Raw genomic sequence first — 25364 nt, forward strand, 5'->3', positions numbered from 1 at the left:
GAAGGAACTAAAATATGCACTATTACCCATAGAAAGAGTATAAGAGTAATTTTCTTTCTATGGGTAGCCTCTTTTAACTTATATTTCTAATAGGGAGTAGCTTTTACTTAAAAGTCAAATAGGAAGTTTCTTTTAACTTTAAAGTGAAACAAAATTTTTTTTCTAATTCTTCCTTTTTAAATCTTGATATGTCATTGGACAAGACCCAGATGAGCAGGGATCTCGGTTTATCTCGACTGATATAGCAAGGGAAAAAATTGAAAGGACTATAGATTTCTTTGGATTTGAACTGATGTCTTTTGATTGTGATGTTGAAATCTTGACCGATATAGTAGATCGAGGTTACAAACTATATTTAACAATTGATATCTAGATTTATTAATTAAATTTTTTTAAAAGAAGGAAAATGATTGCCGGTCCCATATCAGTCGATATCTTGGATTTTATCGGTTCATATCAGTTGAGATTAGTGGGAAGAGATGGAAATCTTGCTTGAATATGTATTTGTAGATTAGGTGCCATGGTCCATAGTACTAGGGTTGTTTCCAAGGCTGAATGTTTGTGAAATATTTAACGCATTAAATGTTTTAATTCAAGCTTCATGTGCCATATATTAGTGAATCCACACCAGAATGAGATCGATGGTCGGGGAATTCATTGGACCCTCTTCCACACGGTCCCCTAGTCATTTATGAGTCCCAAGGCCTTTCAACAGGAGCAATTTTATCAGCGATTTGATGAGTGGCGCCAGAGAGCGAGCATCCTCGGTCTCACACGCAGGGATTATAGAATTATGGTTTACTGCTGTGATTTTGCAGCACTCGTCACTGGATTTGTGCGTGTCCGGCGATGGGATGTTTGCAAACTACTGAGAAGCGGTCACAGAGAAACGGTTGGAGTCGGATTTCATGCCAGCCATATATAAACTCTTTTCCCCGGAGAATAAGCTCGACCGGTTCTCTCGGGTCGCGGACTCTCACATTAAAACCACCTTACTCCCATTCTTCTTTCCTCTGGTCACCTCTTCTCCCTTCTCCTCCTTCCTTATGCAACAACGAACCCATTTCCCTTCCTCTCCGATAGATAGAAAGATTGAGTAAACCATGGCTACTAAGTTCCGACTTGTTTTCGCTACTCTCTGCCTCATTTCAGCCCTCCTCGGGATCGCTGATACCAGGCCAACTCCAGCCTTTCACGTTCGCGCGCGGTCGAGTTTACTGTGACACATGTCGTGCTGGCTTCGTTCTTGAATACACCGAATACCTCGAAGGTACTGTAATAATTGCATGCGTCTGGTAAGCACAGTCAGTAATCTTTTAGATGTCATTATGTTCTACATAGTCTCGTGCGGAACGGATTCACTTAGTTGATTGCAGTACTGTTATATTAGTGTTTAATTAAAGAGGTTGTATCCGTTGAAGTAGAGGAGCCCAAGTGTCCACACGTATCTAACGCCATGTAATGTATGTATGTATGTATGAATGCAGGCGCCAGGGTGAGGCTGGAATGCAAACAGTATGGAAGCAATGAAATCACTCATCGGTCGGAGGAGGCAGTGACGGACGGACAAGGAAATTAACTACGTGATCGAGATGACGGAGGATCACCAAGAAGAGACCTGCGAGGTGGTTCTGGTGGAGAGCCCGCGCGAGGACTGCAAGGAGATCATCCGGCCGATCACGGGATCCGTGCGCGTGTGATGCTCACCTGGAACAATGGCATGTCCTCCGAGTGGCAAGAGGCCAACCCCATCGGCTTCTTCAGGGATGTGCCCCTGACCAAGTGCGGGCCCATGCTCCAGCTAGCGTTACGCCCTCTTCACTGATGACGATATTTATTGATGCTCGACGGTCGATGGTCGATGGTCCTCCGGAAATGCCGCCATTGGCGAGCCTGAACATGCATGGATCTCCCACTCGATGCATGTCCCTTGCTATCACTTTATTGCCTACGCCTGCAGAGGGCATCATAGCGTGTTTTTGCAGAAATAATTGTATATCTCGGATCTATTAATTTTTTCTTGTGAGCCAAATCAAGGACCTCAGATGCTTTGCTCCAAAAGCCAAGCAGCAGGGATGCAATTAGTCTGATTTGGCATTCGTATAATCCAACTAAAACTACCACGGTGACTAAGAACTCTAATAATACTTGCAGTTATTTAGACCTCGGTTGTTTCACTTAAATCACCAATGGCAAATCTTGGTCTTCTCCTTTGCCAAGTAGATAATATGATGTTGATCTGCAGATGGATCGGGGTCTTCTCGACGTCGGAACATTATAAAAATTTCTACAAAGGCGACCAAAATGAGGTGACTTGGACTCCAATTTGCCCTGACTCAACTTTTGGCTGCGCTTTCTCTACCACAACAAAGGTGACCAATTTTTGGCCGCTCTTACTCCAATTCTGCCCTTGTGCACCGAGGTTAGAAAGCATTATCTTTCGGATGCAGGGTAAAAAATAAAAATTAATATATTTTAACTTAATTATTTTAAAATTTTTAAATTTTTTTGAAGTTTTTAATTTTACTTTGAACTTCAATTCATTACAATTATATTCTCAAATTTTTATAATATTATAATTTTTCTTCGAGTGTTATTTTCGTCCGATAATTGTGATGAAAATATCACGTGCTATCATATAATATATAATGGAAGCTAATGTGAAATTTTAAATATCTTGTTTTCTATTTCTTCGTTTTAGCTAGAATTTTTATTTCTAATTTCATCACTTTTTCTCCATCGCTATTTTTTCTAAAACTTCACCACCTCCTACACCACTATTAGCACCTCCATCTATACCATCACTATCTCAAGATTTTTCTCTATGAAGATCACAACTACCACCAAGACTGCTTCCATCACCATCTTTTTTATTAAGTGTTGAAAAATTTAAACTTTGAGGTCACAGAGTCCTTAGTTGTCACCTCTTTTTTTTATTATTATTTATATTTACTGAAGAAATTATGTAGTTGATAGAATTTTTAGATTTATAATGATTTAAATTATTGATTCGTTTGATCTGTAGCTAATCTTATAAACTCATAGAGTTAATATTGGACGATCCAAATTTTAAGAAAAGCCAAGAAGAAGATAAGAACAGCCAATTCTGATCCTCCGTGCTTTGTTCTTCTATCTTCTTCTTAGATGGATCATATTCTGAAAAGATAGAGAAAAAATAATGAAATAAAAAATAAAAATCATAGCTACAAAAAAGAAATGGAAAAAAAAGAAGAAATTTAGAGTTCCACGTCAGCTAATTCGGAGAGAAATTACAATATTATAAAAATTTGAGGATCTAATTGTATTAAATTAAAGTTTAAAATAAAAATAAAAAATTTTAAAAAAATTTAAAAATTTTAAAATAATTAATTTTTTTTTTTAAAGGAAAACCATGCGTGTAGTTGTGCTAGTGGACAGCAGAGCCCATGGTAATTAGTAAAGCAACACCATTAGACCCAGCTTACTTTCAAACGAGCAATGAATGCTATGGGGACTCGGAAAAAATCGCTCAGAAAAGTCACTCAGCTATATATGGTGCACAATTCACCATGCTTCATTGCATCGCACATTTCACAATGCCCATGTAGCAATTAAGATACAACAAACCGAACGAGCGAGTTCGAGTTATTCTTGAGTTTCTGAAGCATTTTATTTGGGCTACCACTCTGCTCCGTTGGACGGCGCGAGTTCCCGACGCCAACAACGGGGATATACCGTACAAAGGATTGCGCGCGGGTGAATTAAGATGGTCGAAACCGTTACAGTGGTTGTTGTTCAGGACTATCCTCCTGCGCCGTGCTTGGGTCATGCACAGCTAGACCCTAAGATGGGTAACAAACGGATGTCATTGAGCAGCCAACATTGTATGCCCAGAAGTTCACATAAATAAACAATATATATTTTGAACAAGCTATTATTTAAAATATTTTCTTCCAAGTGACATCATACATCAATCTGACAAATCTTTTTAATAAATCATAAAAATGATAAACAAACATTATCTATAGAATACTTGCTAACAAGGATGATAGAAATGGTGAAACAAGCATGACCATGCGCAATGCGGCCTCCATTGAGTGGCTAATTTTTTGATACTAGATGAATCACCATGAAAAGTTGTATCTATTCTAAGTGATGTGATAGATTAGTTTGAAAATATTATTTAATAATTCAATAGTAAAAATGATAAAAAGAACTTATTTATATATAATATAGTAAAAATACTTACTAAATAGGGGCTAATACTTGAAAAACGTTTCATGTGTGTAGGCATCTGAGCATCATCTATATAATGATTTCAGTAATTTTTTAGATAAAACATGTGATTAATTAAACTTAAAAAAAGTAATGTTTAATCTTATGCTCTAGCTTGGCTAACGTTTCTACTACTTTCAAGATTTTGTAGGAGAAGAATAATAATTAAACAGAAAATTTTATTCTTTCCTCCACTAATTTGTCGAACTTGTGGTTCCGCTTTACATGGTTACCATTCTCCATCGTGTAGAAACATGCAAATTATCCATTAATTATAAGGGAGGCAGGAATTGTATATTGACCAATGGAATCCAGCCCCTATTTATATTACTGATGAAATCAACCGACACTCTCAACTATTATAATTTCATAATAGTTGCTATAAGATTTTGAAAGCTCCACTATATTGCATAACACCAATAGTAAAAATTTAAATAAAAATAACTCTATATTCCTTATTTTCTTAAAAAACTGTATATTAACTAAAATGACAATGACTATTGCACCATCTAAATAAAATTGTAGAGTTTTTGGAGAAAGTGCTTTTATTTTTTTTCTCCATTATCACCCACATGCGTATATATATATATTGGATATTTTGCAAATGACCTCAAAAGACGACTTAAGCAAGTGCCAGGAAGCAAGAGGGTGTACCGTCCCAAACAATGTGTGGCAGTGGACAGAGAACTTATAAGAGGAATTTTTTTGATCAAAAATTAAAAAAGAATTTTTTATTTGGTAGATCTAAAGATAATTCAATCCTTATCCGGGCGGAGCAGAGCCGGGCCTCGTCTCTCCTCTTATTCGCTCCCTTAAACCCTTCAATAAACCCTAAAATTCAAATAAAAAAAAAATCTTGTCCAAGGGAAAGAGATGCTCGCGAGAGCCCCTCAAACCCTCCTAAACTTGGATGGGATCCCTCAGCATTCCCGCCTCCTCCTCCGCCGCAGGAGGTCGCCCGCCACCGCCTGGAGCGCCGCCACCACCGTCCCCGGCGGAGGGAGCAGGGATTGCAAGGTGAGCGCGGCCTACAAGCGGATCCCGATGGAGACCTCCGGCGCCTACCAGCTGATCGACGAGGAGACCGGCGACAAATTCATCGTCTGGGGGGGAGCTGAGAACGGCCTCGACTCGCCCATCCCCTCGGCGGAGGTCCTCTCGTGGAGGCCTCCTCGACAAGGAGGAACCGGGATGGGTAACGAGGAGAGGCCACAGAAGGGTGAGGCCTTTCCAAAGTCTCTTTTTCTTTTTTTTGATAGATTATAGATTCATTCCCCCAAAATCAATATCCTTAGCTTGCAGAGGTTTTGTTTTTCTCGATACCACAGGAGTTGAGGCGACTGCACCGGTTGCCGAGATGGGTTCTAAGCCCACGGCAAGTGTTGGTGGCTCCATTGGAGGTTTTGGTCGGTTAAAGGTCCCGAAGGTAAAAGCTTTGATGAAGTCGTCCTCTCGGAGAAATAGGAGAGAAAATGCTGCTAGAAATAGGGTCTCGGTTTCGGATGATGCTGACGTTATGGATTCATCCGAATTCAGCAATGCAAAGACTAGTTTGGGCTTGCTCCAGCATAAAGAATTGAATGACAGTGTTTTAACCGATGAAAAGGTTGGGAATACAAACTCTGTACACTTCTTATCCAGAAAAGATGCAAGGGCTGAAGATGTAGATGCGTCTCTTCCAAGGATCGTTTCTTCCTCACGGGGTTGGGGAGGTGCTGCTTCCCTACAGAGCGGCGCTGCTGGCCGGTCAAAACGACACCGGAAGACCTCTACTGATGGTGGATTTTTCAGCAGGAAATCCTTCAAGGATCTGGGTTGCAGTGATGATATGATAGAATCTTTAAGGGGTCAGATGTTCCTTCGCCCATCACATATTCAGGTACTCCACAACCCAGAATGATATTGCATGCTGTTGGCCTGACCGGTTTATGCCTGTGGAAACACTGATTCTATTGATACATGACCAAGAGTTCATGTTTCAGTGATGTTGGTTTACATTTTTTATAGAATGATAATACTTCTGGCTCAAGATCCTTTTGGCCGAGCAAGATACATTTTTAGAATGACTAAAAAAATAAAATCAGAAATGTGATTGATCATGAAATGTTGGTCAGCATTGAATTTTTATGTTGCATTACTTCTGAAAAGAAAATAATGGATCAAATATTTTCATGGTGCACTTGACTTCTATATTATTGCATCAATATACATTTTTTTTTTGTTTTGAACTTCGCACGCTTTTAAAAATAACTCTTCTTTAACAATATGCCAAACCTAGATAGCGAAATACTTGCTTCAATATCTACTTGAGTATAACTTGTGTTTGTATTCTGAATGCTGCAGGCAATGGCATATGGGCCTGTATTAGAAGGAAAAAGTTGCGTTATTGCTGATCAAAGTGGTTCTGGTAAGACACTGGCATATCTTGCTCCAATTATACAAAATCTAAGACAAGAAGAAGTACTAGGGCTTGGGAAATCCTCATCAAGGAGTCCGAGAGTAGTAATATTGGTGCCTACTGCAGAACTGGCATCCCAGGTTGGTACCGGCTATGAAGATAATGTAGTTATTATTTCTCCTTGTATGCCTCTTAATTCTTAGAGCCTATGTTTTAGTTGCTTAGCTTATCAGTTTTGTACTTTTATTAGTATTTGCAATGAAGATTGTGAAGATACTTGCTTTTTCTATCTTTTATGTTCCTATCTGTGCTAGTTTCTTTTTTCATTATCATTTTCTTAGCAAACATTTTTTAGTTGTTTTCTTTCTTTCTTAGCTTCTTTTCATTCTGTTGATGGAAAGCCATGTTCGCTAAGGACTGGGGTCTTTGAATTAATCTGAAAAAATTGCAAAAAAAGGGATGAGTTGGTCAATACCTTGGAATACTTAGAAATGTAATGATCAAATGAAAAACTAATGTCAGGAGAAAATGTAACTGTTAACAGCAATATGATGTTCACAAAGCCAATCTTTTAGTCATCATATTGGTCCTGTTCTATCTATTCTGTTGTTTGAATGAAATATCAAGTATGCTTACTAAAAGTAGAATTTCCAAAGTCTGTAATATTTAGTAAAGAGACCATGAAAATGTTGAGGAAAAGAATTGTATAAAATATGAATATTTGTGGTCTTGTGGATCAAGTTTGTTGGATTTATAAAATAAGTAATGCCTCAGTGTTTATTGAAGGATTTGCAGTGTTTATTGAAGGCTCTAGCATCTCTATGCCCTCTTCCTTCCTGCTTAATAAAAATGAATCATGCAAATTGATCAGATATATTGTCAAGGCAACTGTTTTAGAGGACCTTAATACGATGTTTACCATCATTTGCTAGTTGTCTCATTGTAGAAAACCCCATGTGGATGACTGGTTTCACATGCTGCTCTGTGTTTGAAATGAAATTAGAGCCAGAAAAGTTCTTGCATCTACAGACCTCGCATCACTGCATATCATCAAAATTTGAATCTACATTTAAGATATGCTGTTTGAATTTGTCTATTTATGAACTTTTTTGGAGATGATTGTTTACTTTATCTGTTGTATTCCAAGTTTGCAGGTCCTTAATAATTGTCGATCCTTAGCAAAATTTGGGGTCCCATTTAGATCTATGGTTGCAACTGGTGGTTTTCGACAGAAAACTCAGTTGGAAAATCTTCAACATGAGTTGGATGTACTCATAGCAACACCTGGTCGCTTTATTTATTTACTTCATGAAGGATATCTACAATTGACTAACCTCAAATGGTAAGGCATGTTTAAATTTCTCTACTAGATTGAGATTCTTATCTTTAGGCTGACATTGGAAGGTAGCTTTAATATTTTGGTATTATCATTTTTTAATGGGGATTTTTTTTTTTAATAAATCCCAAAAAAAATGCCTAGTTTGTGTATTCACCCTTCAAAGAGTCAAAGGTGCATATATGCCTCTCTACAAGTCTATAAAATTTTGCATGTGTAACCTTCATAAATTATTGTGCTAACTTTCATCATTGTAAGCTTAATTTGGTTGTATCGACAGTAACTTGGCACTGACTGCTATTACCCTTACTATATACAAATTTTGTAAATTTTAATGGGCATATTTGACATTCCATGCTAATGGCATACATCTAACTTTCATCTTTAATAAGCAATGAAGCACCTTTTGAAGAGTATGTATGTATGAATGGATGCATGCATATTTTTAGGGTATTGTGTCTCATAATATTTTTTTTAAATAATATTCCTACAAACATAATAAAAGAAAGGTTAATGATAGTTAGTTGCTAATTTGACAATCACTCCCACTTTATAGGTATTAATCATGCTGATAGTTTCCTCCTTTAAGGTCTGATCTTTTAACATTCTCATGCTTGAGCATGACGCTACAACTCTACAGCTTTTGAAGATGACTGGTGTTTTGGAGCACCTCATGAGGCTTATACATGCATCCAACTTTACTTGTAGTTGTCTGACTTGGATATCTAAGGCATGTGCATTGAAAAAACTTGAGAGTTGTTAGGCTGAATATCCTTGCCTTTTTTATCTATTTCCTTGAACTTTTTTTTGGTAAAGTCCACCAACCTTAAGGGCTTTGTTTTAATTTTATTGTGGGTCGGGAGCTTGATTATCGATAGGAAAAGTCAGTGTTTAGCGTATAGGTCCAGAAAGAATGGCATGCTATTTGGAGTATCATGTAATTTTCCACAGGAAAGGCTTATGTTGCTCCTCTTTGCCTGCTGTCTTGAGAATGGGGAGATAGTAACATTTAGTTGAATGTTTACTTTCTGCTAACTGACTTTCTTTTTCTTGTTCTAGTTTCTTCAGGAAGCTAGAGTTAAATGTTTCATAGGTTGCCATGCAGAAGAAGTTACTTTTTTGGTTTGCTCTGATGCTCTTATTGCTTGGATATTTCCAGTGTTGTGTTAGATGAAGTAGACATCCTATTTGGTGATGATGAATTTGAACAAGTTCTTCAAAGCTTAATCAGTTCGGCACCCATGTCAGCACAATATCTTTTTGTCACTGCAACTCTTCCTGTAGATATCTACAGCAAGCTAGTAGAAGTATTTCCTGACTGTGAAGTAATCATGGGACCTGGCATGCATCGTACAAGCTCTGGGCTTGAAGAGGTTAGCTTCCAATTATCTGGCTTTTCTATTCTTTTTACTTATAATGGAATGCAAGATTCTAAAAGATATCCACTAATTTTGTTTTTCAAGGCCTGTGACACCACAAGGTCTTGTCTGAGTTCTCAATATTCAAATAACTGACTATTAGAATGATTCAATGAAACCACCGCAACATTGGTTTTATACACTAGGCTCTCAACTTTCAAGTGATGTTGGATGAGTAATACTATGTGAAAAGATATGGTTTATAGACATTTTTTGCCTATTTTATAATGAGGAAGATGTTAATTGTACATGCTTTACACTACAAGAAGTGATACTCCTTTTATTCCGTGTTACCTTGAATTAGCCTTCACATTTATATTTTCCTTGTTATGTTGAGCGATCATCTCTTTATTCCTCAGTTTATATATAAACAAGTAAAACCATAAATCCGACTTCTTTGTAGGTACAAAATAGCTAATTTTTTACTTAGGGCGTCTTTGGCAACCAAGAAATACCAGAGTACAACCCAATACTCCAGAATTTTTAGTTTTCGTTCCAAAGTGGTGTTTGGATGACAATTTTGAAGTAAAAATTAGAGTATCAGCCCAAGACTTAGAATTTCTGAGTGTTTTTAACATCCAAGAATAGTGATCATATTCTATCCAGCATTTATCAGGCTCTTCATCTTCTCTGTCACATGCTTTTATTGTCCATCCTCCATCCTGATGTGTTATCAACTTCCCCCTTTTGACCACCCCCTCTGGCATCTTTGACCCCTTCTACTGACCTTGATCCCCTTGGGCAAATTGAGATCCCCTCTCTATCTCCCTGCCAGCAATCCCAACCCAACCAACTCCAATCCCTGTCAAGCCCACCCTATCTCCTCCTCCGGCAGTCTCAACACCCACCATCACCTCCACATTGACATCATCACCATTGCTACAACTATCGTAGCCATCACCTCCCCCCAGCCCAACTCCTCCAACTTCATTGCCGCCACCATCACTATTAGGGTATATATGTAGTCAAATATATTGTTTCTATTCTCCATGAGGCATCCGCACCATGGTTGTGACCACATTCTCTATTTGTAAATATTTATCTTAAGCCATTGCTTTTTAGAGGATTGCATATTCTCATCAATCATAAGCCTTCTCTTCTTTGAAGCTATCATGCTACCACCAAATCCTCCTCCACTAGCATTACCACCAAGAACATTACCTCATCAGCACATCACCACCTCCATCATCATAATCACCACCACCACCATCGCTACAGCCACTACCATCACCCTCATTGCCTTTGTCTCTTTTTGCCTCACACCAACTCGAATTGACTTTGGCTTCTTTGACCTGTCACATTTCTCAAGGATGAGATCATCGAGGAATGAACCATGTGGATGGTCGAAGGCCAAGGAGTAGCCAAGAGACTATGGCAGCTTGTGCCTTCCTTGTATTTAGCATGGCCTGGCCTGAGGGTCAGCTACCATGAAAGGAGAAATGCTGGTTGGGTCGGGCTAGTGGAGATTCCATGGTTAAAGTTCAGCATGGGCTGGCCATGGAAGAAGAGGTGCCGCTCTGGGGGAGGCAGCAGATGTGGTTTGGGGGCATGGGTCTTGTGATTTAAAAAGGAAAGAAAATCATACAAAAATGTGAGAAGCCAAACGGCTAATGAAAATTATATACCACGGTAATAAGTTCATGAAGTATTTTGATGATGGGTCATTCAGTTACTAGAGTATATTATATCTCTGCTAACCTTTTTCAGGACTTCCAAACAGGGCCTTAATAATATTTCTTATTTCCGTAATATTATGGTTTACATAGGTATAGAAATTGCAAGGCATTATGGATATGGGTCTTAGCAAGGCAATATTTATGAACCCTGAAACTCAATGTTTGCATGGGATGGGTTTATATGTCATCATCTCTATACATTAGTATATTTTAATATGCTTGTGTGTGAGAGAGAATGTTGTTAAATAATAATAAGATAAATTAATTCTAGACAGGGAAAGAAAATCAGATAAAACACATTTATATCCATTTCTAAAATTTCTTTGGCATGAATCTTATCAGATAGAAAAGAATTAGCTTATACAATGAAATAAGCTTCCTAATTTCCGATATCAGTTTGTCTTGGAATCATTTTCAGATTCTAGTATGATAACCTTCCCACTTTGGAGCCTCAGTGATGAGCTCAAGGCATTTTTGGAAAACCTTACATTTAGAGGCAAGCCAAGCCCTAAATAAGCATTCTCATGTATTAGAAAGGTATGAAATTATTAAAAGAGTAGTAGTCCGACAATATTTGCGATACACTAATGTCCATTTGCATGTGCCTAATGCTATCATCATCAGGATCACCATAGGATGTCCTTGTCACTAGAAGTTCTATGACAGACAACTAGATTGCTTTTCTTACTTACTCCTCCATGACTGCCATATCTGAAAATTTGGGTGCTTCATTTCGTAGATATCTCCTTTTTTTATAACAGTAATAATATGGTTTGGACAAGCATGTAGGATGTCTGTGTTGGTTGTTAGACATGCAGATAAATATATGAACAGAAATTTTGATGCAATAACCAGGCTCTACCAAACTGTAGCTTTTGATTGTTTTAAAACAAATTGCCGTGTTGCTTTTTTACTTATTTTCTCAGTCATAGGCAAAAAATCCATGCTCAATCAACCTTGTAGTTAGTTGCATAATAAGTAGGGGTTTTTTGAAAGGTGAGGTACTGTTAGTCATAGGTTGCCCAGACTGAGCTGAACCAGGATCTTGGGTTGCCTAAGTCAAGATTGAGGGTGGAAAAATTTGGAAAGTGTGAAGATTTTCCAAAATCTCAACGGATATACTAGGATTGAAATGCAAAACTTCAGCTGATATGGTGATTAGAAACCATTTTTAGACATTATCTTTTAGATAATATTAATTAGAAATTCTATTTAAGATAGTAAAAAGGTGATCAGAAATCTCAGCTGATATATTCGTATTGCATTTGATATATCTTGGAGGTTCATATCAGCTGATGTGATAAGGGCCGAGATTTTGCATGTATCATATCAGTCAATCCCTGATACTAATGGAAACCGAGATCTTGCCAAGATGAAGTAATTGAAATAAGAACAAGAAAATCTCAGAATCATCAGAAGCAGATTAATTTGATGAAACATATCTACTTTACCTGTCTGGTGATGTGGCAGTTGTTTGTAGTACGCTAATTGCTAAATTTACTCCTCCTTGTTTGAGAGTACAGGGGACTGGTTTTGTTTCTCACCTGAGCATTGCCTGTTTTTTCCTAAATCCTTATTTATTACACGTATGACGACAGTTCAGATTTCATTTTTCCTGTGCATTTCTAAAATTACCATGATTTCTTTGTCATAAGGCATACTGCCTACACTAACTTATCAACCAATGCATTGACAGCAAATGCCTGGTTTGGTAGCATTTTATGGAATTATGACTGGGTTAATTCACATGCAGGTTCTTATAGACTGCAGTGGAGATGATGGGGAGGAAAAGAATCCAGATACAGCTTTTCAAAATAAGAAATCTGCTCTTCTGCAGCTTATAGAAGAATCTTCAGTTCCTAAAACTATTGTTTTCTGCAACAAGGTAATCTCTCTCTCTCTCTCTCTCTCTCTCACACACACACACACACACACACACACACGCACGCACACACACACATGCATGCATGCACGCACACACGCACATGCACACACAAATAAGCATGCTTACCTCCCTCCTGCATGTGCATTCCTTTTTTCGTTTATTGATACATGAAAACATAAATTAATTTGGATTTAATCAAGCTCATATATTAGTCAATTCCAAGCATTCTTTACCTTCAGGTTTAACACATTGTAGAATGACTAGATTCATTAAACAGCAAATGGATGAGAGTGAGAAAACTATCATTTATATCTTTTATTTGAAATATTTACTATCTGTATTGCTCCATGGTAAATAAAATCCAGACCTGCTTTGTTATTCTGTCTCTTGTTTGTCTCTACATTAACCATGCAAGTCAAATATTGTCAAAACCTCTAAACAACTTTGTAATTGATATCCCTGTTTTTTCTTGTCACAACAATGCATCCACACTCTACAATTGTTTCCTTGTTTCATTTTGCAGATTGAGACATGCAGAAAAGTGGAGAATGTGTTGAAACGCTTGGATAGGAAAGGATTGCACATTAAAGTCCTGCCATTCCATGCCGCATTGGCTCAGGAAATACGACTATCAAACATGAAGGAGTTTCTGAATTCACAGTCAAAAGAATCCATGTTCTTGATTTGCACTGACAGGTAAGAGAAACAAGGCACAGACTATTTCTCTTAATATCCCTTTTACAACAATTTAATTTGCAAATAACCCACATAGTCTGACATATAAATATCATTATGGCATTGCCTCTCCATTGTCATTTTTAAGTTTATGGTAAGCATCAGTTTTATGAAGTCTTGCACTGTCATTTATAAGTTCTCTTCTTTTCATCACTAAATGTTGTTTATAATACTTTAATCCCCAATTCATCCGCTTTCTAAATTGCATGAAACGGATCCCGTTTCACTTGCACTTTAGCTGACTTTTATACTAATCTAATGCAAAATTGAGTTGTTTATTGAAGAACATTCTGCTTGCCTGGAGCAGGTCAAGAAAAGGAAGATTAATAGTTGGAAAATATCATGTGGTAAAATAGCTATATAATCTTTTGTGGTGATATTCCTTTGTCAAACTCATTAAATTTTCTTTTCCTCCAACCCTTAATAGCTGCATCTTGTTTTGATACCAGCGACCCTTACTCTGACCTAGAAGTTGCCCTTGGAGATTTCCCGTTAAAGTAATACAATGCACGGTTTACTACTCAGTCCTTGATATAGCTGCAAGATAAAATTGCTGTTCTGTCAATCATGTTCTCTGCCTTATTCTTGTAATTACTTGGGTTAAGGGTAATTTTGTCCCCTTGTTGTATTTATTGAATATTCTGTTAAAAGGTCAAATTACATTTTAAGCCTTCTTTGTTCAGCTCCTTGCATGAACTGCATGACTCTTGAAGCCTGTGATTGGATGTTCTTCACATGATTTTCTCAAGGCTTTATAGGAACAGCCTGGATACTGTCATGACTCATGAATATTTTTCTTTTTTGGTAAACTGGCATGAATATATATGATATGGACGTACTTTGAAACCTTCTTTGCATCCTTATTGGTGGTTGCACTTAAGCCAGGTCTTTCAAGTTTGAAAATCCAATGTCCTGACGGGGGCTAATTTCAACCCTAAGAAGAGGGTAGATCTCGCTGATTGGATCAATAAGAATTCATTCTTTTTCTAGAGGTCAAAAATTGAAAATTATATAGGAGAATAGATTGCCATTATTAATCACAGAGTAAAATCGACGAGGGAATAAACATAGCTTATGCTTGTTATAAATTGCATTCTATTAACACTTTTTAGGACTCTTCAGTCCCATGACTATCTCATGTCATTTACATTTCTCGCTATTACACTTGTATCATGCTCCGAACCTTTACATCTTGTTCCATTTCAAAAGATTAATGGAGTTTAGAGTGTTACTTTTTCTTTTGATTATGGATGGGGATTCGTGAGCACATGACTAACTGGAACGACTTCATCCTGTTGCAGAGTATCACGAGGCATTGACTTTGCAAATGTGGACCACGTGATACTCTTTGACTTCCCCCGCGATCCAAGTGAGTATGTGCGGCGTGTTGGGAGGACAGCTCGTGGAGCCGGGGGCAGGGGCAAGGCATATATTTTTGTCGTTGGCAAGCAGGTTTCACTGGCTAGGAGGATAACGGAAAGAAACAGAAAGGGCCATCCGTTGCATGCCGTGCCTTGTGCATATGAGCTGGAGAAATCGGCACTGTAGGTGTGTAGCTACATGTGTATAGTTGCAGTGTGCTGCAGAGTTGTTGTCATTTTGTATCAAACTATCGAGAAATAACGAAAGACTTTTGTATTGGATTTGATTCTTAATATGGCCTAATTATTTCTTAATCAGATGTAATTCATTGGATTAGTTACATGTACTGGATCAATTACAGTAAGTTCAATTAATTAAAGAGTTTTATTCTTAATTAAATTTGGACTGGAAGTCAATTTTGATTAGAGTTAGTCTTTTGAAGGGACAAGATAAGTGTAGATATAAATATAGAGATGTCCTGATCCCTTTCTTCAATTTTTAAAAAGGTGTGAATGATTTTCATCGATCGTTTATGTTAAGGAAGGTGAGGAGAGAGAAGATTAGATATTATAAGAAAGAAGATCAGGTATCTTGTGGGCTATGGAATCATCGTATTGGATATACGATGATATAAGGTATGATTTATTTATGATTTTACTTTTGCATGAACATAGGAGAATGGTCCAAACATAACAGAAATTAAAATTATCTAATATGTGGTATCAGAGTACGGTTTCATGCTTCATATTCATGACAAAATTTTGATTTATTTTTAAAATATTAAAATCATATTTTTTTATATTTTTTGATTCAAATCAAGCATAGGAAATTAAATTAAAGTTTTATTAATTTTTTGAAATAAATAAATAAAAGAATAAATTTTGAAAAAAAAAAAAGGGGCCTTGGGGTTGGCCGCGTAGGTTGACCTACGCCGTCCGGTGAATGGGGTAGTAGCCACGGCTGCTGCCAATATCGACGGTGATTCATTGGAGCGCACGCGGGGGTGGGGTGGGGACTTTGCTTCTAGGCGGCGGTGGTGGGGAACCCGACGTTCCTGTGCAACTGTGGAAATCATGGCTTTTGTCGCTTCGGTGAGAGGTGGTGGATCTTCCCTTACCTCTCCGACAACAGTGGCAGTCCGCCATCCTCCCAACTCCCTTCTTGGATGGTCGGGGTCAATAGGGGCGATCGTTCGATCACCCATGTGGTGTGGAAGAAGCCCTTAGAGCTTCTTGCGATCAGGGGTAGAAGAAAATGAGATTCAGATTTCGGATCCTAACGAATCCAGATCCGAACCCATTATGGCATTTGGGTTTTTAGTTTTGGGTTTGATCCATTAAGACTTTAAATCAGACCTGAACCCAATTTTGCAAATAACACCCTGAAAAATATTTTATTACATTAAGGTCCTTGTGGTTTTCTAACAGACTTATTTTAAGACAACAGTTTTACAGAAAAGCCCTTGGTAAAATCACTGTAACTTGCTTATTTTTTATCTGATTTGAATGATTTTTGAACCATTAGACTCATGATGGTTTGAGGAACATTTTGGTTGAGTTTCATACATGATAAAATATTTAAATAATTTATTATTTATTTGATAATTTCGCTCACTATTGCAGTATTTAAGTGTGTTTTCACATAGCCTCAAAAGGTCCAGAACACTCTATAGATCTTAGGTAGCTGAGTTATTAAGGGCTAATGATTTTCTCATTATATTTTAGAATTGCATAAAGATGTATCTGTTACAATTGACCCAAAAATGACTGTAATTAGATGCAAAAATTAACAACTATAGATTGATTGACTTGAATTACATAAAAATGGAGAGTTCTACATCCAAAGGTAAAAATAACCTCGAATTTTTGTAATCATAGTTAGTTAAACTAATGAAAATATAACTAATATAATGGGTCATAATTTAAACATAAATTATGTGTTCATGCTGTAATTATTATTCTTGCTTATATATTTTATATTATTATTGATTATAAAAAATTTCATATTATGATTTACCAAACCAACAGGTTGGACATGGACCCAATTTATCCCCATGTTTCCTTAGTCCTTAAGGTTTGGGTTTTGGAACATCTGAGGGAATTTATTCTGGCCAAGTGTCCAACTATATTCCCTTCCTTTGCTTAATTTTGAGAGTATGAAATGGCACCACTGCCTGCAATCTAACCATTTTGCTACTATAGATATAGCTATTAAATAAACTTTATAGGGATCAATGAGATGTTGTAAGAAAAAGTTATATAGCAGTTTACCAAATCAAATAAAGTCTTAGTTGGTATCCTAATGAACAAGTTAATCTCTATGAAATATGATAAAATTTTTAGAAGACAAAAGTATATTATGAAAATACGTGATATAGCTGAAAAATTGAATGACTTGGGAATAACAGTGTCTAAAAATTTTCTTGTCCAGTTTGTTCTCAATTCTCTTCCATCCTAATTTATCCAATTTAAAATTTACTATAATATACATAAAAAATCATGATCAATGAATGAACTCATCTACTAGTGTGTGTAAGAGGAGGAGAGATTGAAACAAAAAGTAATTTTAGTTATTCACGTGGTTTTAGGGGAGCGTTCTAAAAGAAAGAAAGTGAAGAAAGAAAATAAAGGATGGAGCAATCCAATAAAGAAAGATTTTCTCAAATTGAAATGTTTCTTCTACAACAAGGAGGAACATATCAAAAAAAATTATGAGAAAAAAAAATATTTTCTTACCACGTGTTTGTCAAAATCAATTTTCTTGATGTTCCTTCTAATGCACTACAAAAAAAATAAACTATTAGTGACGGCTAATAATCGTCACTAATAATCATTTTACCATCGCTAAAAATCTGATGAAAATAACCTCATCATTAATTACTATTATTAGCGACGGTAAATTCACTGTTGCTAATAAAAATAATTAACGATGGTATTAGCAACAAAAAGCTGTCGCTAATAATTTTAATTTTTTTAATTAAAATATTAAAAAACTATTAGCGACGGTCAGATACCGTCGTTAATACTGTCACTAATAATTTTTAATTTTTTTAAAAAATTTAAAATTAAATATTTTAAAATATATTTTAGTCACATTAACAAGCAGTAATATTTTTTAAAATCTGTTATAAATAAAATAATAATTATTTAATATAATTATAAATATATAATTAATTATATTATATTAAAAATATAAATTATATAATTTTATAAATTTATACTACTCTATAAGTATCAAAATTACATACATATCAAAAAAAAATCATGTAAGATCCTCCTCATCTTTTTCTTGCTTCTGTACGTCCTCTTCAGCAACTGATGAATGAGAGCCAGATATCTCAGCATCTTGTAATGAAGAAAAATAAAATATTATTAATAAGTTTCGATACGAAAGTGTATATGTTGATACAGAGGTATATATTTCGATATACTACTCTGATTCTTGAACATATTATTTTTATACATTTCATTTAATGATACGGAGCTATAGACACTCTCGGCCTATCATTTGGATGGTTAGATTGAATTTTTACTCTCTATATTTCTTTTCCAGACTCAAGTCTAAACATATGAAGCTTCTAAATATAAAATTTTAAAACAAGTAAAAAAGATTATTAATAGACTTATCTGCTATGATAGCTGTGACAACGAGCCCAGTTGATCCCATAGATGTGGATTTTGAAGAATCTCAATGACCGTATCGCGGATGGCGTCTCGGAAGCTCTAAGATTGTTGGCTCTAAAGCCTCTGCACGACCTCCTCCACATGTGCATCAGCCCATGTCTGGGTTGTCAAGCTCTAAGAGGAGTATCAAGCTACTGGAGGGTCGAAGCTATGGCCGAATCTTATGATCCGGCTCTTACTCACCCCTTTGGTGGTCTTGAGCCATCCCTCGAGATCAAGGAGGCATTGAGAAGACGGGTCCTCGTCGTGCCGCGATACAAGATACTCCATATAATCCGTCTATACAATTCAAAAATTTATTAGTCCATATATATCATCATATATAAAAATTTAATAAATAATATTTTAAGTTATTATCACGATCTGTCGAGATTGAGGATCTAAATAATCATCAATCCTCCTAGATCGGTGTGTAGCCTCCTATATCTGCAGCTACCCTGGTGCATGATCCAACTGCCATATCTACAATAAATAAATAATAAAATTAAATTAATTAAAATATATATATGATTAATTCAATATCAAATTAATTTAAATATAGAATTTTTACCAATCTATCAGCCCAACATGTGTGCCAAAGGAGCCATCAGTGTGCTTGATCAGATGTTACTAGGTGGATCAATTCTATCATGTTCTCTGCCGTCTATCAGAGTACTTTTCAGTACTCCACTGGTCGTAGAGGGCCTCCCATATGTTCATCCGCATCTAATAATCTGTATAAGACTTTTAGTCTGATGGTGACTCAGAACTGGAGTGCTCTATGACGGACTATCGAAAGCTGTACAGCCCATCCCAAAACCTCCGCGTGGCCATCTGCTCGAAGGTCCGATGGCCAGCCTCCTCATTATGAGGAGTCTCGAATCGATAGTATCCCTGCAAGTACAAGCAACTATGTATTAATAAATAGAATACAAATCTATTGCGAATTTAAAAATTAAATATTTTTGACCTATCAGGAACATCTCTCAGGCTGCATCACGAGCCCTCGATGGCCAATTGGATAACTCATTCACCAACTTCGGCATCAATTGCCAGATGATCCCGATAACTACATGAGGCATCCCAGACTCCATAAATGTACTGCAAAATTGATTTGGAATAATAAATATTAGTATCTAAAATAGCTAAATTTTAAACATATTCAGTGAAGATGTAATACTTACGAGCGACTCTAAATGTAGACAAGCTCTTTATCTTTCGGGCGAGTCGGAGGTGCCATGAGCCGGACGGGTCCACCATACTGTCGACTCTGAGAGCTGGACGCTGCTCCATGTGAGTATAGGATCACTGGTGACCCCACATCATCCAAATTTGAGAGTATCAAGATATCATAAAGAATATTATATTAGATAATAAAAGATAAAATAATATAAAAAAATATCTAAAGTATTAAAGTTTATCATGTGGTATGTCTGGAGTAGAACCAGCGAGCTGACTGTATGAGAGCTCTCTCTTCAAGAGTTCTCTTCTCGATTGTGACAGCTCCATCCTCTAGAAGATATGATCTATAATTTTTAAAAATAAAAATAAATAAATTCTTGAATTAATTATACAATTATGAGTGTCAATAACCTAATGATCTGTAACTAAGTTAATTGAAACTGAAAAACTATTGTAATTGATACGCCTCAAGTATAAACCGGCATGGAGGGATATATTTTAATATACTGCTCTGATTCTCGAATGGATTATTCTTACGTATTTCATTCAATGATACCGAGCTATAGATACCTTCGGTCCATCCATCGAATGGTTAAATTGAATTTTAACCCCCTTGTACTCATTCCTTCCGTCTTAAGTCTAAACCAGTATGGAGGAGTATATCAACCAGTATGGAGGAGTATATTTTGATATACTCCTCCGATTCTCGAACGGTTTATTTTTAGATATTTCATTCGATGATACGGATGTATTGACACCTTCATTCCATCCATCGAATAGGAAGATTAATTTTTGACCCCTATATCTCCTTTTTTTGACTCAAATCTAACTATGTGAAGCTTTTAAATATAAAAATTTAAAACTGAATGAGCGGCAATGAGCTCAGCTGTTTGACTTACCTACTGTGATGGCTGTGACAATGAGCTCAGTTGAATGAGCAATAAGTAACTAAAATATTGATCTTTACATGCAAATACCCTCAAGATAGGAGCGCAATATCTTGGAGGTTTGAATTTTTCTTGTTTGTTGACTTAATTCTGTCTTTCAAGTGTGCATCTCAAGTCCAAATATTGTAAGTTTTCTTATGATAAGTATGCAAAAGAGTTTGAAATTATACTTAAAAATCAGCTTGCTACAGTTGATGCCCGATCTTACCACCTCCAAAGATATGTTACCCTTATATTCATCATGTTTACTTAAAAGTAGTTTATCTACAGTAATTTGAAGTCACATCTTTCAAATATTTCAGCTAAAGTATCATGATTCTGGGAGGCCCGAGCCTAGTCCAAACCCATTAGAATTTTTTTAAAAAAATTAAAATAAAAACTTAAAAATAGTACTTAAATCAGAGACCAACAAAGTAACAAGAGAAAGAGAAAAAGAAAAAGACTTAGATCTACCATTGAAAAATAAGGCATTGCAAGTTTCTCTGCATCTTTAATCATGAGGTGGCTACAAGCGGTTGTCTGCGATATAACAGACCATCCAAGTTTGCCCTACAACTACAACAATAAGAACAGAAATGCATCACCTCCATCAATCTCTCTCTAGATTCTTTAGGCGCATCTTGCACAAACAGTCATCATAGGCTCCCCGAGCCCCCCACGTCTACTCGAGCCCACCACCTCTACTCGAGCCCAGCCCTAAAATTCTTTTTGAGCTTTGGGACGGGCTTAGGCCTGATAATTTTAGAAAAAAATCAGGTCCGAACTATGCCCTGGCCCAGGCTTGCTAGAGAGCTTCCCGAAATAATTTCACCTCTCAAGAATAATATTAATTTTAATAATATTATTAATAATATTATTAAAATTAATAATATTAATAATAATATTATTAAAATTAATAATATTATTAATAACATTATTCATAATAATATTATTAATATTATTAATTTAAATTAATTAAATATTATTAATTTAAACTAATTCAACTAAATTTAATTGAATATTATTAATTTAATTTAAATATTAAATCTAATTTAATTAAATCTTATAAATATTAATTTAAAAATAAATAACTTAGCACAACGATATTTGACGACCGCTATGCAGCCGTCGCCGTCGCTAATACTCACCAAACTCACGAAGATGACATTGCGGCATGGAGGCGGCACTGTGCGGTAGGGGAAGAAGGGTAGGGGGAGGAAAGAGGAAGGTGGGGGGCAAAAAGTGGGAGGTGGGCTGGGGGCTCGGAGAGGCGGTAGGAGAGATGTTGGACGGGGGCTCGAGAAGGCAAGAGAAGGTTGGGGGCTCACAATCGGGGGATCGGGGAGGTGGGAGGCGGTCGGAGGCTCGGGAGGCGATCGGGGGCTTGAAAAAGTGGGATCCGACAGTCGGGGGCTCGAGGAGATGGGATCCAGTGGCGGGGGACAGAGGGAGACCATAGGAGGGGTAAAGAGAGGGGCGGTGGGGGGAAAGAAAGGGAAAGAGAGAAAGTGAAAAGTCAAAAATTGAGCGGACGATGAAATATGGGTGGTATTAATGGCAGCAAAATTACTGTCGCTATAGCTATCGCTAATATTATTAACAATAGCAAAATACCATTTTTAATAAAATTTTTCATCGCTACTAAAGTTACGGTCAAATTAAAAAAAATACTAGTTATTAGCGATGGCATGCACTCTGTCACTAACGCCGTCGCTAATAGATTATTAGCGATGGCTTTTCCATCACTAATAACTAATTAAGTCATTGCTAATAATTTATCGATTTTTAGTGATGAAAAGATTTTTGATTGTAATATTATGTCGGTGAATAGTACTATTAGCGATGGCTTTTTTTATCATTGCTAATACATGAATTTCTTGTAGTGATGCCTGATGGATTAGTTCGGGTGCTACAATTCATATTTATAATTCATTGCATGCATTTCTTTCAATCCGAAAGCCAAATGATAGAGAATGGTGGATCTTTATGGGGAACCGAATGAAATCCAAGGTTATTTCAGTTGGGACCTGTAGACTTATTACAGACACCGGATTTCAATTAGATCTACATGATGTCTTTTATATTTTTTTAGTATATAGGAATTTAATTTTTTTATCAAAATTTAATTTAAAAAAATTTTTATTTATTTTTTTGAATTCAAGTTTTAAATTAATGAAAAATTCTATTTTGGTTGGTATCAGAATATTGTGTAATAGATTATATAAAATGAATTTAGATTCTTCTTTTGAACAATCTTTATGTACTTTGAATGTCAATGTTGGAATGAAATGTGATATTATAAATAAGAGTTCTTCAATATTGTGGCATAGATAATTATATTACATATCAAAAGAAAGAATGACTAGATTGATTAAGGAAAGTATTTTATCGAATCTATATTTTAGTATATGCATAGATTGCATTAAAGGAAGACAAATTATAAGTCATAAAAAGCATGTCACTAGAAGTCAAGGACTCTTAGAATTGATACATATCGATATTTATGATTATTTTTTATTTTATTTTAAAGGGCAAAAATATTTCATCATCTTTATTGATGATTTCTTATATTATGATTATATTTTTCTATTATATGAAAAGTCTGAAGTTTTGGAAGCCTTCAAGGTGTACAAAGCTGAAGTAAAAAATCAATTAGACAAAAAAAATAAGATTATGAGATCTAATAAGGGTGGTGGATACTACGACAAATATGATGAATCTGACTATAATCCTAGATCTTTTGCCAAATTTTTGGAATAACATGTCATTGTAGTATAGTATACTATGTCAGAAAATTTCTAACAAAATGATGTGGCTGAAAGGTATAATTGAACCTTGATAAACATGATGAGGAGTATGATTAGTAATTCTTTATTACTCTTGAATTTATGGAAAGAAGTCTTAAAAATCGCTATGTATATCCTAAATCAGATATCTAGTAAGGCTGTTCCTAAAACTCCTTTTGAGTTATGGACGGATAGAAAACTGTGTTTATCGTATTTACATATTTGGGATTGTCCTACATAGGCTTGATTATATAACCCATAAAAAAAGAAATTAGATCCCAGAATTGTTAGTTGGTATTTTATAGGATATCCAGAAAAGTCAAAGAATTTTAGATTTTATTGTCTATCGCATACTACTAGAATTGTTGAAACTGAAACACCAAGATTCATTGAGGATGGTAAAAACAATAGGAGTGGTGAACCACGAAATTTGATGTTAGAGAAAATAAGAGAATCTTTTCCTATTACAGTAGCACCTAGAGATATTCCATATGAATCTGTTCAACCTAAGATTGTGAAGCATCAACAGGTGGTTGATACTTCATTTTTCGAACAGATTGTCAATGAATCCGACGCGATTGAAAACAATCATAATAATGATACTGAATCTGAAATATTATGGAGATCAACTAGAATTACAAGATCAGCCATTTCAGATGATTATATTATTTTCTTACAAGAATGTGATTATAATATTAGGATGAAGGATGATTCAATTTCATTTAAGGATGCCATGAATAGCGATGATTCTGAACTCTAGTTAGATGCTATGAAAGATGAGATAAAATTCATGAGTAAAAATCAAGTTTGAAAACTTGTCGAATTACCTGAAGGATCTAAGTCTGTTGGTTGTAAATAGATTTTTAAAACTAAATGGGAATCCAAAGGCAATCAAAAGATATAAGGCTAGACTTATAGCAAAGAAATTCACTCAAAATGAGGGCATTGATTATCATGAAATATTTTTTCCTATTTTTGAAAAGAATTCATTCAGAATCATTATGGCATTAGTAGCTTATTTGGATTTAGAGTCACCAAATGGATGTCAAGACTGCGTTCTTGAATGAAAATTTAAAGAAAGACATATATGGAACAGTCTGAAGGATTTTCAGTACAGAAAAATAAAAGATTGGTATGTAAATTAAAGAAATTCATATATGATCTTAAACAAGCTTTCATATAATGGTATCTAAAGTTTAATCAAATTATTACTTCCTTCAGATTTAAGAAAAATATTACTGATTAATATATATATTTGAAGATGGGTGAAAATAAGTTTATATTTTTGGTACTATATATGGATGATATCTTACTAGCCAGCAATGATTTGGATCTTCTGCATGAAATCAAAAATTTTTTTTTTGATTATTTTGATATGAAAGATATGAAACATGCTTCTTATGTTCTTGGTATAGAAATCTATCGTGATAGGAGTAAGAGATTGCTTAGTTTATCTCAAAAGACTTACATTATTAGGATTTTAGAAAGGTTTGAAATGTCGAGATGCTTATCAAGTGAAGTGCCAATTATTCAGGATGATAAATTCAATAAATTTTAGTATCACATGAATGAGATTAAGAAAAATTAGATGAAGAATATATCCTATATATTTACAGTGGATAGTCTGAGGTATGCTTAAGTATGTATCCATCTTGATATTAGTTTTGCTTTGAGAATACTTGATAGATATCAGAGTAATCCAGGTATGGACAACTGAAAAGCTATCAAGAAGGTAATGTACTAT

At 35.6% G+C, this 25364-nt stretch overlaps 1 protein-coding gene and 1 pseudogene across 4 annotated transcripts; both read left to right on the top strand.

Moving 5' to 3' along the window:
• Positions 1-859: 859 nt before the first annotated feature.
• Positions 860-2065, top strand: LOC114913170 (pollen-specific protein C13-like; annotated as a pseudogene).
• Positions 2066-5014: 2949 nt separating this feature from the next.
• Positions 5015-15357, top strand: LOC105040135 (DEAD-box ATP-dependent RNA helicase 50). Of its 4 annotated transcripts, none has more exons than XM_073250715.1 (9): positions 5015-5473; positions 5583-6133; positions 6598-6792; positions 7807-7994; positions 9148-9361; positions 12836-12967; positions 13491-13663; positions 13987-14049; positions 14152-14370. In XM_073250715.1, exons 1-8 carry the CDS (start codon positions 5128-5130, stop codon positions 14027-14029), a joined length of 1842 nt encoding a protein of 613 aa, XP_073106816.1. In that variant the 5' UTR covers positions 5015-5127; the 3' UTR covers positions 14030-14049; positions 14152-14370. The 4 variants fall into 4 exon arrangements, with proteins under 4 accessions (XP_073106816.1, XP_073106814.1, XP_073106815.1 ...); XM_073250713.1 differs by having other exon boundaries at positions 14010-14049; XM_073250714.1 differs by lacking the exon at positions 13987-14049.
• The last annotated feature ends 10007 nt before the right edge of the window (positions 15358-25364 follow it).

Source organism: Elaeis guineensis, chromosome 1 (genome assembly GCF_000442705.2).
Source record: "Elaeis guineensis isolate ETL-2024a chromosome 1, EG11, whole genome shotgun sequence".
Taxonomy (NCBI): Eukaryota; Viridiplantae; Streptophyta; class Magnoliopsida; order Arecales; family Arecaceae; genus Elaeis; species Elaeis guineensis.